Here is a 20742-nt window from a genome sequence, read left to right as displayed (position 1 = left end):
TCTTCTCAATGCCTTATTTTTTCTTTTGCAAAATTTGATTCATACAGTATCAGTTTAAAGTATTGTTGTGAGGACTGAATGTGATAATATAATGAAGCATTAAAAGCAGTACCTTGGCTCAAATAAGCATGTAAAATACATGTTACTGTTATTATTGCTGTAAAAAAAAAAAAACTGCATTCTTAAATACATACAGTTGTTTCAATTATTTTGGAAGAGGAATATAGAATAGGTGTCACTTTTCGCACACAAAACTACAAGTTCCTAAATATATAAATCACTTGTTTCACATAAAAGTAGAATTACCTAAAGAATTCTAGCTTTTCTTCCTTACAATATTGCATAAGTTAAGTAAAATATTTGTTGTACATTTTTAATTAATGATTAAACTGTAAAGTTACTGAAGGATGAGACATAAGTTACAAAATCCAAAGGAAAACATAAAATCATGAAGTAATTTTTGGTAGGTCTCTCTTGGACATTAAAAATTGTCAGTATTTATTTCAAAAAGTTGTATCTGTAAATCCAGTGAACATATCAATATTTATACCAAGTTTTTGTTTCAACCTCCGATAGACAATCCACCACCACAGCAATGGTGTAATTCTGCCATCTAGTGGAATACCTATAATACTGCAAGGACACTTTTTTTGAAAACTTACAAATAGGGCCTCAAAAGAACAAATCATTTTATTGTATCTTGACATTTTAAGTTTTAAACCTCGAAAGGGGATCCGAAGAGAAGAGCGATTTTTTGATATTACAAGGAGAATTGTTTACATTGAATGTACTATTAAAATTTCATGAGCTATAAAAGAATATGTAAAAGACCCCACTTCAGGCAAGTTGAATAAACAGGGTACAACTAGTCATATAAATACCTGTTTGTGAAGGAATAATGGAAATTTTGTGAAGAGAAATATTTCATAATACTTCATTAACCCTAACTTTTAATGCTGTATCAACGGGAAATATTTTTAACATGTTCTCATACTTTAACAAAAAATATCAATTGCAACAATAACAATATACCATTTTCAATGCACAACAGAATAAAAAGAAAGATGAAATTATATCTTTCTGTATGTGTAAAAGTAAACACACACATCATTTTTAGTGTAATGGAAACAAGAAGCACATTATCATCTGTTGTTTTGTAGTTACTGATTTGCCCAAGATTAAGAAACGGCTGAGCCAGAACAAGGGCTAGAACACCTAACTTCAAGCACAAGCATTTTGCTACCATGCAATGTTACCTTACCATCTTCAGGCTTCTTCACAATATAATTATCAGATATTGATGACCTAATATTTTCATTTGAAGCCTAATTATCTAAAATTCATAGAGATATCATAAGTGAGTTATTTTTGAGCATTTTTCACATATATCCATAGGTAGGTAGGTAGGTAAATAAGTAGGTAGACAGATTATTTTAAAGAAACACTGTTAAACAATAGGAGTTAAATATACTGCTGGAAAAGGACACATTTGTGAGAAAGTTAGAAAAGTGAACTCCAAAAGACAAGCCTACCCTAATATTTGTGAGATCTGAGGCTTCATGGATCCCTGGGCTACAGTCCACCCCTCATCTCTTGCCACCCTCAGCTCCATCTCATACTGTGAGGGAGCTTCATACACATGCCTCTGTGATACCCCATCTCACGTGCAAGCTCAGACCATACCCCTCTACATGTACCCAACCTCCACCTTCATCCTAAAAGCAGGCAGTTTGGACCAGGAATCTGGTATCTCAGTTACTTTAATGTGTTCACTCTTTGAATGGGCATTTTGCAGTGCCCCCCATGGGCTCCACACTGGCTCCTCACCCTGTGTGTGGAGGGGCACTTTGGGAAAACATCAGGGTAGGGTCCATTAAGGGGTCTAAGGGTGGCACTGGCCTAATGTGGTTTACAAAAACACATTTTGTAGAGTGGCTATAGGGTGGAGAGATGGTGTGAAATGATGTAAAAGGGTATCCTCATGATCAGAGGATTTTTCTTAACTTGTGTTAAGACCCTAGGTCTTGTTCTAGAATAGAGAGTAACAAATTTTCCATAGAAGCAAGGATGACAGGAACTAAGGGTAGCTATCACGGTTCGTGCCTATCTGTCCTGACCCAGGAGAATCTCAGGTAAAAAATGAGCTTGTCTGACTTACGACATCAACTATGGAGACAAATTTTCCCTTCAAGTATGAGGTTTCTATCTTTCAGTCTGTTCATTTTGTAAAAGGCATGCAAAAACATTCCAGATATATATGGCATTATTTTATTATATGCAGACATGTGTATACACTTACCATACTGTTCATTTTTGAAGACGAGGAACCTGCTCTCTGCTTTCTTAAACTATTAACTTCTTCTAAGTTTCCATCTTTTGGTTTCAAAATCGCTCTGCTATTCCCTGCAGTTCCTTCTGATGAAGATCGTAGTCTCCTCTCTATAAATCTTCCTTCACGATATGGACTGAGGCTACTAGCAAGAACTATTAAAATAAAAATTAATAAAAGTTAATATAAATATTTAACTGTAGTTTTTATAAATGTTCCATTGAAGAACAATGAATAACTCAGTGTCATTCAAAAATTCTCTATCACAAAAACTTTTATATTTGCAGTGGCGGTTCAGTTTGCTTCATCATTTAATCTCTTTGAAGAGCTCAAAATTTCTGGAGTCATCCCTGGCTTCTTCACGGCTCACATTAATCATAAACAAATCCTGTCCTTATATTCTTCAAATTGCAGAATCTGATCGCTTCTCACTACCTCCCTAAGATTCTGGACCAAACCCCATCGATGCTTATCTGGGTTACCGCAATACTTTCTAAAATTCTCCTGCCTCTACCTACTTCCGCTTGCCTCTCCACCGCCAACTCCAACACACAATCTACTTTCCACATGGTAGCCAGAATGACGTACTTAAAACATACATGGGCTTCACCACCATCACTCTTCTAGTCCCAAAACTGACATTTTTCAAATGGTTTACCAGCTTCTTCACGACATGACCCATCCCTCTGTCCCCACACTAGGGCTGCCTGTTCACCTGATTACCTTTCACACCTCATCATTTGCTACCCACTCCCTATTCCACTCTGCTCATGCCACACTAGACCTCTTGCTGTCGCTGGAACATTGCAGGCATGCTCCAGCCCCACAGCTTTTGACCCACAACCTTTGCACTAATATACTTCTCTCAAATATTTGTGTGGCTTACTGCCTAAATTCCTTCAAATCTTTACTAATATGTTACCTTGGGTACCACTCTGCTCAAGATATTTTACAATGGAAACTGTAATCCTACTTCCCATTTCCTAATCCTTTATTCTGCTTTAAATTTATTCTCAGCAGTTACCATGTGACATTTATCTATTTGCATGTTAATTGTCTGAGTATTCCCAGGAGAAAGTAAGCTACATGAAGGTAGGGATTTATGCCTGTTTTGTTCATTGCTATATCCCTAGTACAAAAAACAATGCTAAAACGATAAATTTTGTCAAATCAATGAGTGAGTGAGTGAATGAATAAACCGTTCTTTTTAGGCTCATTTACTGGTTTAAAGACTTCTGGACAAAACCTACTAGGCCAAATATAGTAGTCCTTTTTAAATAACTTTTTAAGCCAATGAATAAATATTAAATTGCCAGAGAGCTCAACATTCCATTATTAATTTTGATATGATTGTATACCTAACACACTCAGATGTGTATTAAGTACTAACTTAAATATGTTTCATAATAAATACAAAATAAATTTAATATTATGGAATTAAGTATGCAACTCTTTCTTACATGAAATATATATACTTAAATGGTTTTAAAATTTTTAAACTTCCAAATTATAAAATACTAATAAATAGCACACAGATATTCTCACAAAATAAAGGATAGTATATTATCATCTTCTCCCTGTAAAAATTACCAGCTTATTTGTCCAAGAACAGGCAATACATTGTCAAATTGGCAAAATTACTTTAATGTGTGAAATGGCTTACAATTACAATTTCTATCAACAGGTAAATAGTCACCAAAATAATTGTGTGTCATTCTCTAGTTTCCATAGAGATAAAAATACACAGTATTCAATTAGACATTGAGGCAAGTCGTCACTGCTAAATAATAATTAGACATATTAGGGTAATTGCATTCCTAGCCTTTTTTGTGACATTTCTTTTTAAAACTGCCTGGATTCCAATCTGAGGTCCATCATTTGCTAAAAATGTGACCTTGCAAAGTTATTTAACTTAATCTTAATTTTTAGTTATTAATAAAAAATGTATGCAACATAAAATTTTTGTAAAAATTATATGAAATAGTGCATGCTACCAAGTTCAAAAATGAAAAAAGTAGTCAGGTGCACAAAAGTGATCTTGAATTAAACGTGAAAAATATTAAGAGAGCTAGAAAATTAATTCATGCATTTAAAACTTTAAAATTGCTATATTTGTGGAAGGACTATATAATCCTATTATTCTTGACATGGTAATATATCATTTGACTTATAAATTTTATTTAATATTTTAGGTCATGACACGTAGAACAGCATAGCTATTAAGAGCCTGAGATTTCGACTCAAATAGTTGTAATTTGCTTATGCTATATGATCCCTCGGCCTCATTTTTCACATTTGTAAATGGGAAACATACAAGCCTACCTCATAGGGTTTGTATCCCAATCAATTACTTATTGCCTTTGTGACTATGGACACAACATGTCTGTGCTCCAATTTCTTTCCTGTAAAATAGCTTATAACAGTAGTAATGATTGCAATATTTTTTAAATTAATGTACACAAAGTATACAAAACAGTATCTGGAACATAAACATTTTCAAAGTTGGAAGCATTATTAGTAGTACTAGCAGCAGCAGCAGCAGCAGTAGTAATGATAGCAGAGAAAAAAAAAGAATAAAAAAATAATGTCTAACATAGCCCAGTAGGTGGCATATATTCAACAATTTTTGAACTGAACTTTATGCTTAATGACAATGTTTTCTGGAGTCAGATTAAAGTAATTCTCACACCCTCTCCCCGTTTTTTTAAACCAAAGAGAAGGTGTCCAAAGTTACATAGCTAGTTAATGTCAGAGGCAGGGCTGGAACCAAGGTCTCTAGGCTCCAAGGACAGTATTTCTAAAACATGCAATTCTTTTGAACCTAGAGGTAGGGATTACTTATGCTAAGACATACTTAATAATGAAAGCTTTGTTAACTCAAGAAATAGAATTTAAATTATATGAATTTCTTTTATAATGATTTTGAATGGAATATATCCATTTCGTTAACTAAGAAATACCAATACCACTATAATGAACCCTAAAAAAACAGTCCTTATATTAGATAAAGCCACATTACAAATAGAATTAGTTCCCTTCTACTTTCTTCTGAGGGTCAGAATCTGGATAACACAATTAAGAAAAACAAATAACATTACTAATATTACATTTTCAGCATAATATAATTGAGGTAAGTTTAAATCAAGTAGGGGAAACATTTAAAACAAATTATGAACAGCAAAGAATTTAGAAAGTGAAAAATAAGGAAAATGTGGTTTCCATTCATGAAATGGAACAAGACGACTAAATAAATTATAATGAAAATTAATTCATATCATTTATCAAAGAAAATCAGCATACCTTTGGCAGGATTTCCTTCATATCCATATGATGTTTTGTTAAAAATATGATGATCACCAGAAAAGGGTATTATCTTTGACTCTGAAATAGGATGTATTCCTTTAACACGTTCAGCTATTGCTTTATGTTGCTCGTAAAATCCAAGTTTCCTTGGAGAACTTGCCCCCAGCATTGTTTCACCATTTTGTAACACCATATTTTCTTCTTTTTGAGTATCTGCTGGTATGTGAGTCTCTGAGTTGCTCACATTCCTAACAGGTAGTTCAGTGGTTTGCAATAACACTTCCTTCTGATTAGCAGCAGAGGTTTCTGGTAAGGAATTAGATTCAGTGCTACATCGACCTTCTAACCTGCATTTCCCAGGAGACATAATTGCAGAGGGAACAGTTCCCCTAAGTTCTACTGTTGTTTTTGCAACAGCAGCAGGATTGGGAGAGATGTGAGAGGTAGAATCATTGTGGCCAGAGTTGTCGCAGTGGGATGCCATGCTTCCACTTTTAGGAAATGCATCCACTTCAGACACAGAATCTTCTGTCAAGGCTAAAAATTCTGAAGGTGTCTGAGCTGTGGTAAGATCACCAGAAAGCAAAGGAGATTGTAAAGAGCTTCCTGCCCGTTCTGTTACATCCACAGAACAAGATGGAGAAGTTCTTACTAATACAGGTTCTCTGTCTTGGTACTGTGTAATTTCCAGTGAGAATTCAGACTGTTGTACCAATGAAATGGATTGGCTCTGTAGAACTGGCTTAGAAAATTTATAGTGAGATGAAAAAGATTTAGGGAGTAGCTTCCTTGTTGAATGCTTAACAGAACGGCGAGTTTGTTCTTCTGTGAATCCAGAATCATCCCCCTCACTTTTGCCAGAACTTAGACAATTTATAAAGACACTCTTATTAGTTGAGTGCTCCTTTTCCTTTTCAAAATCCTCTGTCAAAGATCTTGTTATCTTCTTATTTCGTGAACTACTGAAACCAACAGAATGTCTTGCCCTGGTTTTAATATGTTCTTCCAAACTCAGTTTCTGCATATTGCTTTGGCCAGGTTGAGCACCATTTGAAATACTAAGGTTCTGGTTGGTAGGTTCTTGTTTAGGTTCACTCCCCTTTTTATGGTGGAAGCTAATAGAAGGAGTGCGGAATATGCTCCTGCGTTTACCTGTACTACCTGAGCTTGAGTTAGTGCTGGAAGGAGAGGAACTGTGGACACCAACTGTATTACTGGAAGAGGGTGAAGAAGGAAGAGACTCATGTCTTCTGCTAATACTTCTTCTGAATATTGGCAACCGGGAGACAAGAGTAGATCGTCTCGATCCTGAGTCCCCCATTGGGACTCCAATACTTGCACTGTGATAGCCAATTTAGAAGCCTGAGAAAAGTTAAAATGGAAAGTACAAGTCAACAAAATTCAATTATAAATAAGACACTAAAACAAAATACTGTTTTTCAAGACATAGCATAGAATTTGCTTTATACTAAAATAATAAATAATAAAATTCTGATACTTAATAAGGACTTTTTAAATTTATAAGTAGCAAAGTGATCCAATAATTTGTATAAAAATTTCATAATGATATAAAATATCAAGATTACAGAAAATATTTGAAGTCCATTCAAAAGTGTGTTGGGTTGGGAGACGCAAGATCATTATTTAAGATCCAGCCTTACTATTGACAACTGGTTGTATAATTTTGATAAAATATCAAGATTACAGAAAATATTTGAAGTCCATTCAAAAGTGTGTTGGGTTGGGAGATGCAAGATCATTATTTAAGATCCAGCCTTACTATTGACAACTGGTTGTATAATTTTATTGACAAATAATAATTGTATATATTTCTGAGGTACAATGTGATGTTTTGATATATGCTTACGTTTTAGAATGATTAAACCAAGATCATTAGATCACCTCACATATGTATCATTTTGGGTGGTGAGAACATTTAAATTCTACTGTTTTAGCAATTTTAAAATATACAATACATTATTCACCATGCTGTGCAAAAGATCTCTAAATCTTATTCCTCCTGTCTAACTAAAACTTTGTACCCTTTGAACAACAACATCTCCTTATTTCCCGCTGCCCCAAAACACACCCCCTCACCCCAACCTCTGGTAACCACAATTCTACTCTCTATTTCTATGAGTTCAACTTTTTAGATTCTGCATATAAGCGAGAACATGCAGTATTTGTCTTTCTGTGCCTGGCTTATTTCACTTAGCATTATGTCCGCCTAGTTCAGCCATGTCATTACAAATGACAGAATTTCCTTCTTTTTAAAGACTAAATAGTACTCTGTTGTGTATATATAACACATTTTTGTAATCCATTCATTCACTGATAAACACTTAGGTTTGCTTCATATCTTGGCTATTGTGAATAATGCTGTCGTGAACACAGGAGTGTAGATACCTCTTCAACATATTGATTTCAATTTCTTTGTATGTATACTAGAAATGGGATTGCTCGTCTTACTGTTATTCTATTTTTAGTTTTTTGAGAAATCTCCATACTGTTTTTCATAGTGACTACTCTAATCTACATCCCTACCAGCACTGTACAAGTGTTCCCTTTTCTCCACATGAATTTGAGTTTAAATCAAACTATACGTGAACCATCCCCCAAACATATCAGTACTCATGTAAGGCTTTGAAGAAAGCAAAATATAAACAGAGAAATTTTAGCTCTTGAAATTTTTCACAAATAAAAATGTCTCATTTTTCTCACAGTTCAGTTTTTCCAGAGGAAACAATAAATAATACTTTTTTTCCATGATTTTATTCTTAATAAAAGCTGTGATTTTTTTCATTTATATGCAACATTTATTTCCCTTCAATGCCCACCGAAGAATTTTGCTCTAATTAGAGCATTATCAACCATAATATTTGCAGCTGGTTGTGAACCTGTGGACTTCAATGCATTAATGTCAGCATATTAACCACCATTATTGAAATATCTTCAAAATTTATGTATATTGAAATATTTCTTGGCCTTTTTTAGTATTTCTTCCATTTGGATCAGGATTAAAAATAAAAGAATGACTTAGTTCCATATGTGTTAGCCAAGTATTCAAAGGATTAAACTAAAAAGAAAATAGCAGAAAAAAAAATTACGATAATCACTCCTCCTTCTAAATATTGATGAAAACAACCAGTTTCCACTTGGTACAAATAATAGGTTATGTTTATCCTAATTTCTTTAGGTAAATACATCATAGATGCTAAGAGATATTTGTGCATTAAATGGGTTGATCTGGAGTAGATATAAAGCTTATTAGAGATAAAAATCCTTTAGGGCCGGCCCCGTTGCGCACTCGGGAGAGTGCGGTGCTGGGAGCGCAGTGGCGATCCCGCCACGGGTTCGGATCCTATATAGGACTGGCCGGTGTGCTCACTGGCTGAGCGCAGTATGGGCGACACCAAGCCAAGGGTTGCGATCCCCTTACCGGTCACGGAAAAGACAAAAAAAAAAAGAAAAAAAATCCTTTAGATTTCACTTTGTCTTTTATATGAACTCCTACTTCCTACTGAGAGCTTTCCAGCAAAATGAGAGAAAGATAAAATATGTATAAGTCAGAATTACCCATATTCTTTGGAAAGACTCTTTAACTCTTCTCCGCACATTTCTTTCTCTGATTACACAGACGACTGCCATTTTCTGCTCACTTTCACCCTCAGGGACTTTGCAGATGTGGTGCACCTGCTTAGGATGCCCTCCCTGTGACTCTAATGTGGCAAAAATCCTACTGCTATGACACTGCCCCTTCCAGAATGCCATCCCTGACACCCTCTTCCCACCCTCTCCCATTCTGGACTTAGTACTCCTCCTTTATGTATCCTTGAGTATTAGTTTACAATAAACGCCTCTTTATTTATATGACTTTACTATTTTATCTTAAGCTTCTTAATGGCAAGGGCCATCTCTGCTTTGCTTTGATACCCCAGCCCCTAATAAAATATACTGTTAGTACCTATAGAGTAAATGGATTTCAAAAACTGAAACTCTAACTTGAGCACATCATAATTTCAAACATAAATAAATAAACACATTTTCTGTCTTACTGTCATGAATAAATGTTAAAATCCTGATTTTAATTATGCTGAATTACAACTTTTAGAAATTCATGTTTATTGAAGGACATTCAAACTGTGAAAAGTTCAATATATGACATTTACTAATAAAACACTTGAAAATATTATGAAAAAATAAGGCTGAACAAGTTGAATGAAAAAATATGTCATCACATCAACTAAAATTATTCATGAAAGATAAATTTAACATTGCAACATGCTAATTTCATTTCTTTTTATTATAATGTTATAATGATAACAATTACCGTTAACTTCTTAGCAAACCTTATATATTTTTTCATATATTTTCATAACTTCCAAATCAGATAAAAAAAAATCTATTCTCAATTCTTATTTAATGCTTCTTATTTCAGAACTTTTCACTTTAACCATAACAGGTCTTAATATACAGGTTGAACTAGACCTGTCCATTGTCCAGGGGCATCTACTCCCATAACATTTTCTTTTGAAAAAACAAATTCGTTGTATAAGTGGAATGTCTTCTAATTATACATTCAATGTTGTGTAAATAAATAAATAGGACTAAATTGTAGAAAATACTACCACACAGATGCATACTGATCCTAGTAGAAATGATGTGAATCTCCGTTTGATTTCTTAGAAATATACAATGGGCATCTGAAGAAACAGTATCCTTTGTTCTTTAGCACCAGGATTAAAAGAAAAGCTCCCAGAAAGTACTTTATTCAGTGATCTCTACAACTTTAGTAAATACAATCATTACCCTTAATAGAATGCAACGCCATATGATAGATCTATTCTACATGAATTTAGAGTCAAATTTTTTATTTGGGATGGTTGAGGAAGATATGTATTATAGTTAAAGGGTTTGTATGGATCATTAACATATTTCCTGCTTAAAATTAAAGGAAAAGTAAAACACATGAAATAATTAAGAAATACTGAAAAAAAATTACCCTTTCTTTCATGGTTCCAAATGCATTAACCAATGGTATAGAACAATTCTGCAGGGTTACAGGGCTATATCATCTCAGAAACTGATTACCATATACACAAATATATATATTTGTGCAAGTAAAAGATACAAAACAAAAACTGCCTAGGTACTTTTTGTCTCTCTCCCAAAACAGGCAGTATTTTATGGCAATAACAAAACTAAGCAAACAAAAAATACCTCTTACATACACATGCAATTGGCATTAAAAAAACTGGTTTCAAATGCAAATTCTGCCACTCACTAGCAGCATGAACTATAGGAATTCTTTTATAGACATTATTTTTTTAAGGATGAGAAAGTACTACATCAGAAAGAAACTGTGCCACAGAGTAGATTTGCAGCCTCTTTTTCTGATGAAATATATTCAAACAAGTGGTACGTGGTGGTATAACACATCGAGTGGTTATGAAAATCACCTGCTTATCAAAACCTGTGCCTAAATCACTGTTTTAAAAAAATCACCTAAAATAATATTGGGGAGAGATATATAAAACTGAGGTCTATATTCTGACACCTTATTTTGAACCTCCCCTAAGTTTACATTTTTGTTGGAATTTAAAAACAAGTGATCAATATTTGAAGTATTTGTGGAGAATGTTGCATAAGTTAAATCTGGGCCCAGCCCTATTCTCTCTCAGAATGAATTTTAGAAAATAACCCAGCAAAGCCTAAATGACCACACTAAAAAGAAAATCTTCTACCATGCATGGTGAAAATGCAAGAAAGAAAATTCACAGAAACCAAATGTTCTCTAGATAATAATTCTCAACATTAAGAAAGTGATGTTAGGAAATAAATCATATGTAGACATATCAAAAGACATTGATCGATTTTTACCAAAATTAAGTAGAATTATAGCTAGAAGTAATTTTCTGAGCAATCTTATCTAATTATGTCATTTAACCCAGCTTTAATTGAGGCTCACAACTGTTAGGTGCTTACGGCTCACCTGGAAAGCTTTTCAGCCCAGTCAGGCTCTTTCTATTATAAAGGCCATGCTATTTATACTTCAATATTCTTTTATGTTAACTATCCTGTAATTTATCTTCAAATGCATTTCCAAAATATTTTGTTTTTCCTTAAATTAATGGGGAAATAATGGAGGCATATTTAATAGATAAATCACTCCCATGACACTGATATGGGCCACTTCTGCCAGTAGGGTCAGGGAGGACGATATGAGATACGTTAAAAGGATGACTGATCGGGACCAAGTTGGGTGATCAGTCACAGGGAAAAGAATGAGATTGTCAGCCTAATGTAGAAAGAGCCAGGAATCACATAACTGACTAGACATGTTTAATTAACCATTTACTAAGTATGTATATAATTTAGCCATATTGTGTACACTAAGTTATTCTCAAGAAATAAGCATAAGAATCCAAACAAATAATTGCTTGTATAAGAAATATCTGCCTTTGGGTGACTTATAAAAATGATTTGACCCTAAAGATGGTATAAAAGCAGAGCTAGATTGCCTTTAATTAGATTTGTATAAATCACTATTACAGGTAAAAAGAGAAAGAAAAAGAGTGGTGCAAAATTAGCATGAAAACGGGGAACAGTTACAATAGGAAAGTAGAATACATTTCGAATAAATTATTCTGGCAGGATCTAGGGAGGCAGATGAGGAGTTCCTTGTCTGAATTAATGGAAAGACAAGGGCCATGGTATATATTTAGAAAAGCATGTAATCTTGACACCCAGCCAGATATGATCTTAGTTCCTTAATGACCAGAAAAGACAAAAGAGAGAGAAGAGAAATAAAAAGAGGAAGAATGGGTTTTAGCCAGAGATTAGAAAGAAGTTAGCAGTGAAAAAAGAAGTACAAATGTCATATTTACATATGACCCATTCTTAGGTAAGTAATAAGACTACATTTGTGTTTAAAGAATGCCATAGTTTATTAGATTATGTTCCGATGTTTACACATAGTGAATACATAACTTAAGAATGCAAACTCTGATGCAAGAATAGCTGGGTTTGAATTCAGCACCACACTAAAGAGCTGACATAAGAGTGACTTTAGAGTGGCTTAAATAAGTTACTTAACCTTCCTGAGCCTAAATTTCTTCACGGGCATAAGAGTAGCATTTGTCTTAAAAGATTTTTATGGGAAGCAAATGAGTAAATGCAATAAAGCACTTAGAACACTAGTAGCACATGATGGGTGCTCAATTAATAAAATGAAATTGCTGAACGATATGCTATATATATTTTATGTCAATTATAAATGTATTATGAAAATAATATGTATATAAAATAATACTAAATATTGTGTAGACTCATATATGTGTAAATACATAGGAAAATATCTGGAAGGATCACTTCAAAGTGTTAACAGTGGTTATCCTTAAACATAACCTTTGTATTGGGGGTTGATGGGGACATTAGTGTTATATGCGATAGAAAGTTTTATCAATGAGAATGAATTTTAAAAAACCAAATTAAGGAAGTAGAAAAATATATAGCATATCAAAAAATTACATAATGTGGAAGGATACGGACATATGCATGAAAATATGTCAAAAGTAACTTGGAGGATACACAAAAATTAATAACAGTGGTTGCCTCTGGGAAGGAAGAGAAAAATGGGCCTGTGGGAAAATGCTTTTTCTAAAAATAGTTTGACCAAGTATGACAAAATACAAACAACAATTCCTAGTGTTTTAATAATCTCCTCAAGATTTTTATATATTTAATATATTTAAATAAATAAATCATATGAAAGTGCTACAAATACTTAAAATAATATAAATACTTTGTATTTTTCTTTAAACAACGTTTTTAACACTAAAATTAATATTTTATATGACTTTCAGTCCAAATCGTACCTGTCCATAAATTGAAATTTACTTTTCTAACAGCTCAAATTCTGTTTAGTCTCATTAATGAAAGCTATTTCTTTCCTCTTAAAAAAAGTCACTTTTAGGGCCGGCCCGGTGGCACACTGCTACAGTGCGCTGCTTAGGAGCGCGGTGGCGCTCCCGCCGAGGGTTCGGATCCCACATACAGACCGGTTCCCGCTCGCTGGCTGAGCGAGGTGCGGGCGGAACATCGAGGTTTGCGATCCCGTTGCCGGTCCCGGTCCAGTACGGGCGCGACACTGAGGGTTGCGATCCGTTGCCGGACACGAAAAAAGACAAAAAAAAAGTCACTTTTTTTTTACCACATAATAATTCATCTAAAATATTGTCAGTGACAAGTCAGACACAAATGACCCACTCTAGGTTTTGCAAAATATTTTAAAGATTTTAAAAGCTAGATTATTTTATTTAGATTGGCTAATAAATTTGAGTTACATGATAATTCATAAGTATGTGGCATTATGACCAGTTCTCATTAATAATAAATTGTTGCCAGCATAACTTCCTTTCAAGGCTAGTAAAGTAACCAGACATGTCAGTTATGTTTTGGTTAATTTATTTTTTAAGTCAACAGTATACCCAAAATTCATGCCCTTTTTAGACGTATGTAATGTCCCATTTGTTTACTAAATATTAAAGTGACTGGATTTGCCTTTTTATTTTCTTTACTAAAAATAAAGGATCAAGTTTTATAATAAACAACCTGCAGTTGCATTTACATATCAGCAGAGGGTGCAGAAGATCTTCCTTTTTGACAATAGAGTCAATTTTTATTTTAACTTTCAAAACCAATTTAAAGATGAATTAGCATTTAATTATCAAAAATATCACAAAGTTCTCAGATGAAAAATAACTATTCAAATATATTGCAAATTCAATCTTTGTTTTTTAAGCAACAATTAGTGTCTGATAAAATTATACTGCTCTTTGACTTAAAAGACTCCAACTCCTAACTTGAAAGTTTGAAACAATAATTAGAATAGTAAATATAAATTTTTTTTAGTTTTTCACTTATAAATGTGTATAGGGACTTATATTTTTAAAGGAATTCAGATTCACAAATATTGTCATATTTGTTATTTATTTTCTAAATATTTCTTCTCCTTGTTTTTGAAACAATACAATGAACATGTATGTCTTAAGTAAACTGTATTACTATGTAGGAAACACATTAGTGCAAAAGATGTACAAAGATGGAGCATATTTTATTCTAATTATAAGCTGTATATATCTATCATTTTATTTCTTATTTTATTTAATATATTCCGTAGAATACCTAATGGTCACAGACAAATATAAATCAGACAAAGGAAAAAACTAACCTATGTCAATATAGGATGACACAAAAACCTGGGAAAATAAATTTAAATACAAATTAAAATACATGTTAGAGGTTGAATAAAAAGGTAGCTACATTTATACTTATGTGTGTCTATGTGCATATAGTCAGTAATCCAGAGACATGACAATACAAATCAGCATAGGTAATAATATGGAATCCAACATTTTCAACATATGCTCCAGTTCAAATGCAAATGTTAGATCAATATCATTAAAACTCAGCATTGGGCTGGTGAAAGGAAAAAAAAAAGAAATGAGTATACCCACAAATCATTCCAGCCTTGGTTTTGTTACAAATACTGTTATAGTTGTCTCCTTTATAATGCTGACTGAGACATATTAAAGAATATACTACTTTCCATTCAGTCAAACATTGGCCTTGAGTACCAATTCTGTCAGAATAATTTTAAAAACAGAATCTTATATTTGTCTTTTTTTTAAGTGTTGTTTTTGAACTCAACATATGATTACAATCATCAACAACATTGTTCCATAATATAAGTTTAGATATCATTTCTCTTGGATTCTGTTTTCCCATTCATAAAACCATAGAAGTGATTAGATTAATTCCATGAGTTCCTCTAGTTTATTAAAACACGTGCATAAAGCCTGTGAAATTTAGGATACACACACACACATGCATACATACATACATACACACACATATACACTCACACACATGTATCTGAATATCATTTTTTCTAGTTCAAAGTTAATAGAACAAACTACTGTTAAAGTTTGCAAACTAGATTGGGCAAAGTTGATAGATAGGAAGGTAAAAATAATGTTCTACAGGCTATTTCCACAAACACACAGATGCAATATATTTTAGAAAAAAAGAGGAAAAAAAAGAGCAGAAAAGATAGCAAGAGAGTAAAAGCACATCTGAGAATGCAGTCTATTTGCTACATGATAAAATTAGAAATATGATGACAAGTTTTCTTCTTTCCATTATGTTGTACTTGCTTATATGGTCAATGAGCTTGACCAAATCATATGCATATTTCCTTACATTTCTCGTATTATTTAATATTGTAATTTGTAATTTGTGAATTAGGGCAAGTATATAATTTTTAGAACCTAGAAAGAAAGGCATATCTGATGCTTAACATATTTTTAATAATAAAATACTGTGATATAATATAGTATAAATTAAAATTATTTCAGGTTATATAGAGATAAGTTTTCAAATTGGCAAAAATGCCCAATATTACACCAATCATTAATAGATTCACTGTACATCATCTTAAAGTAGATTTTATTAAATATATTAAAGCATATTTTATTATCTATGTTCTTTTTTGACTTTAAAATTTATTCATTTTTAGGAGGAATTACATAACATAGATTATAATAAAGGAGATATAATAAATTCAGCTTATCTCTTTCCTTTTTAAAAAAAAAAAACCTTAAACTTAGTTAATAAATGCAATAAATTGTCTTCTTGTCAGACTATGAGCCTGCATCAAAGACCACTAAAAGGAATTACTAATTGAACTCGAGTTTATACTGAGTTAGTTTGATATAATATATTATTAATTTGATAGAATAGTTGGTAACAAAGCGTTCATAAGAATAGGACCTGTGTATCTGACAAATGGGCCACTTTAGCTATACCTAATAGCAAGGGTGACGCGCCAAACTTGAGCTGCCACCAGATGGAGATTTCGCATTTTGGAGCACTTAAGTTCTGCCTTGGTGAACAACTACTCAGAATTTTATGTATGGAAAGTGGACTTCTTTTTGAGGATGAAGAAATGGAAACCCAGGTTGGTTAAGTACTTCATTCAAAGACATACAAATAGCAGCTGCACTAACATTTATAGAACACAGTCTTCCTGATAATGAAATTAAATCTAATCCAATCAAATAAAAGCAGAGACTCTCACTGCTAGAGACATGTTATTTCAAACAAAAACACTGTTACTCTGTAAGCATCTGATATATCTTTATAATTGAATATTGTCTCCATTTTTTAAAGCTTTGTAATAAAATTTATTTTTTAAGGAACTACATTTACATCATCAGCTTTCTCATTTCCTTTTGTGTTTTTATTTATTTATTTATTTATTTTGGAACTTAGTCACAAATTCACTGGAAGAGGTGACCTCATATTTAATGAGTATGACAGTTATCCCAGTTAATCCTCCTAACAACTTTTTAGATATCTATAATTATTTTTATCAGATAAATAAGCAAATTTGGAGTCAGAGAGGTAAAGCTAAGATTTGAATCTAGGCCTTGCTGATGTTACACAATTTTGAATTATATCACTCTGCATGGATACCTTTAAAAGAATTAATTTCTCAGTCCTCAATTTCCATTTGTGATTTTCCATGCAAATTCCTTGCCCAAGAAGCTTCTGAGCTTTGTCAGTTCATCTCCCTCATGTTACTTTTCAGTCTCCAGCTTTACAAAAAAAAGGCAAATCTATTCTGAATCTTTCAAGGTTGGATTGTTCAGTCTCTAACAACCTCCAGGACATCAATCAAAGGATTAATTACTTAGGAGTTCTTTGAGTGTTTCCTAAAGAAATATTGGAGGTTGGAGATGCTTTGTTTCACAGAGACAAAATTCTGGCAAGTCATTCTCTCCCTTCCTCCCTCCTTCTTCCCTCCTCCTCTCTCTCTTAGATTCCAAAGTGAGAAAGTGGGAATGTTGACATGGCGCATTAACAGATTTATTTGATACTTTAAAACCTTTTCGTGCACAAAAGAATCATCATTGGATGATTGGTTTGACAATGAGGATTGTTTTTGCTAATTAGATTATAATGATACATGTTTACATATATTTTCCTTAAATGAGCTAAATATGCAGCCTGACAGTATTAAAGAAAATATATTTAAAGCACATATAGGATATATAACATGCCAGAAAAACACATCCTTTGCCATATTTAAGCTGATGGTAAACTTGTTAGTGGTTAACTTTTATGTGTTCTAGGGATTATACAGATTTCCAAAGTTACTTTAGTAAAAAAAAAATGCTGAAAGTATTGTCCTAGAAAGCATGAACAAAATAAAAGTATCCAAAATTTCTCGGTATTTTCAGTACAAAATATACTTTAATAGGAAATGTCTTCTTCATTTCCAAAGCAAAGTGTTGCATTCCATAGACTAACTAAAAAAAAATCATTTTTGAGTGTTTAATTTTTATGTAATCTGAAATATCATTCAATATCATTTGAGAATAATTTCTATTCTCAAAGTTAGAAAATTTGGGGAAAATGAAGCATACGGGAAAACACAATCAAGAAAATGAGAATCTTATCAATGTATTATGTTAGTTTATTTTTAAACGCAGAATCCTTAAATTCGCAGGGCACCATGTTAACTGAAACGTTCATATGGGAACTGTGTCTCCACTTGGCAGGGTTCTGTGGTGCTTAACTCTCATGTGTCTCAGGTAACATAGTAAATAATGCAAAGCAGTGAGCAGTGCCTGTATCTTTTTAAATAATTTTTACATTATTGAAATAAAGTACATATACAATGTTCTATCTCTCTCAGCAACTCTTCACATATTATCAACTCATAAAAGTTGTAACAGTTGGAAAATATTTCTTATAGGGATTTACCATAAATTACTTAAGGTTTCCCCTATTGTAAAACATGTAGTAGTTTCAATCATTTGCTACTAAAAATAGCAATCTTATACTATATCATTATAAAAGTAACTAATACATTTCATACCTAAATAATTTGACAGAATTAAATGCCTCTATTTGAGGCTACCTCCGTTTCTGGAATTTTTATTAATGAACCCCAAGTGATGTTTTAGATTTCAACCCGTTAGCTACACTGCTTCTAGCTGGACCAAGGTTCTACATATAAATCTCTTCTTGGTAATAAATGCAGCTGTTCTAAAGCCTATAAACTCATTCAGGCCACCAAGGTACCATTTAGTAAATTATTACAGCAACACACTATGGCTACAGTGACCAGAGGCAAATGTATTCACACTACATTATTTTTCCTCAAGATATCTCTCTCCTATTCTGCAATGAGTAACTCACTTGAAGGCATGTAGACAGAGTAAAAGGACCTCTCTGCAGCAATTTAAGAAATCAAGTCATGAAGGCAGGTCACAAGGTAAAGTTTCCAAAGATTAGTGACACAGACATAAGACATTTCCAGAGAACATAAATCTGTTTACAAGTAAGTGACAACAAACTTTATTAAAAATCTACTAATAAAGGGGGCATTTGTATTAAGCATAAAAGAAAATGCAAAATAAATATAGATTTGCTGCCTGCCCTTAAGAAGTTTATAATCCAATTGATTAATAAGTGGAAACAAAGGCCAAATGTGAATGATACTCTGGTATTGACTATAAATGCAATTCTAGTTCTGAGAAGAAAAGATACAGAGTGGAGAAGGAAACTCGCAATGAAGGAGCTAACTAAGGCATGAGATCTAAGACAAAACAGTTTTCATAATGTTTTTTGAGGTTTTAAAGAACTGAAGAGTTCATTTATTCAATACACATCCAATGAGAAGTCTATTCTGTTTCCAGCAGGAGACTAAGGGTGCCCTTCCCTTTTCTCTGTCTGCCTATCTAGTTGTTGTTAGTCTATGGAATGCAAGAGCTATAAAGCACTGGACCTAACTGATGACCACCTAAGACAGTGGTTATCTAAATGTGGTCCTCTGTCCAGCAGCATCAGCTTCATTTGGGAAATCATTATAAATGCAAATTTTGGGGCCACATCCCCAGAAATACTAAATCATAAGCTCTGAGTGTTTTGCGCCCAGCAATCTATGGACTACCTACACTCCCAGGTGATTCTGAAGCACTGATGCATGCTAAAGACTGAAAACGACTGATCTAAGCTAACCAAGGAGGAACTTGAAGGCTAACATGAGGTGATTACTTGCTAGTTAACAGCAGAACAAGAACTAGAAAGATGATTTCTAACTCACAAGGAGAGTTCTTTCTATCCCACCGTAAAATGCATGCAAATTTTCCCTTGGTCCAAGTAATTCCTTTATTTTCGTCCCTTTTCCAGACATGAGCCTTGGAAAATGTAGGTGCTGCTTATAATAGTGTGCACTTTATGAAAAATGTATTCCCCTTTTCATTTGATGATGAACTAGGCAAATTAATAGTCTTGACGTAAAGTCTTTCACAATATTTCTTATTAAAATGTAATTTAAAAAGTAAAATTGAGGTAATTAAAAAAGTACAGTAAAGAGCCATACAGAGAAGAAAACTGTCTTTCAATATTCTTTTTCTTTGGGAGTTTCTTTTTTTTCTTTTGGGAGTTTCTTTTTTTTCCATATTGATTTGTTCATTTTATTTATATATTAAGGATATAGCATTTTATATTTATTTTAAAATTTTCCTATTTCATTTTTGATATTTTAACTTTTTGAGTGTTTAATTTTTATGTAATCTGAAATATCATTCACATCTCTTATTTTTTCAATGTCTTATCTTTGAAAGTTCTGTCTTTTCTAAGATAAGGTAAACATTCACCTATTATTTCCTTGAACATGTGGGTTCATTTTTATGTTTAACACTTTAATTCATCCATATTTTTAAGTATGATTCTCAAATTTTTAGTATGCATAAGAATTACCTGAAAGGCTTAACACAGATATTGATGGATCTCATTACCACAGTTTCTGATACAATGAAGCTTAGATGTTAGGTCTTATATTTCTAACAGGTTCCCAGACAGTGTTGATGCTGCTGGTGCTGGACCACACTTTGATAACCATAAATGGGTGTATCAACAAAACACTGCCTAAGTGCATACAGGATTTGGGTATTATATATTATACTAGCTTATAGTGGCTAAAACATAAGGTGCAAAGGAGTAAGATCAGAACGAGATAAAAGAATTAGATTTGA

General features: G+C 33.0%; 1 protein-coding gene across 2 annotated transcripts in view; it reads right to left on the bottom strand.

The window, feature by feature from the left end:
* The window catches only part of CCSER1 (coiled-coil serine-rich protein 1), a 475167-nt gene that overhangs the window by 309538 nt on the left and 144887 nt on the right, over positions 1 to 20742 (bottom strand). For both annotated transcript variants that reach the window (XM_008568716.1, XM_008568717.1), the window contains exons 2-3: positions 5630 to 6994; positions 2300 to 2484 (exon numbers count right to left, since the gene is read on the bottom strand). In XM_008568716.1, the coding sequence (XP_008566938.1) occupies positions 2300 to 2484; positions 5630 to 6953 (1509 nt within the window). In that variant the 5' untranslated portion in view covers positions 6954 to 6994. The remainder of the gene's footprint in view (positions 1 to 2299; positions 2485 to 5629; positions 6995 to 20742) is intronic.

The sequence above is a fragment of the Galeopterus variegatus genome, unplaced genomic scaffold (assembly GCF_000696425.1).
Source record: "Galeopterus variegatus unplaced genomic scaffold, G_variegatus-3.0.2 Scaffold435, whole genome shotgun sequence".
Classification (NCBI taxonomy): Eukaryota; Metazoa; Chordata; class Mammalia; order Dermoptera; family Cynocephalidae; genus Galeopterus; species Galeopterus variegatus.
This window is presented reverse-complemented; position numbering and strand designations above follow the sequence as displayed.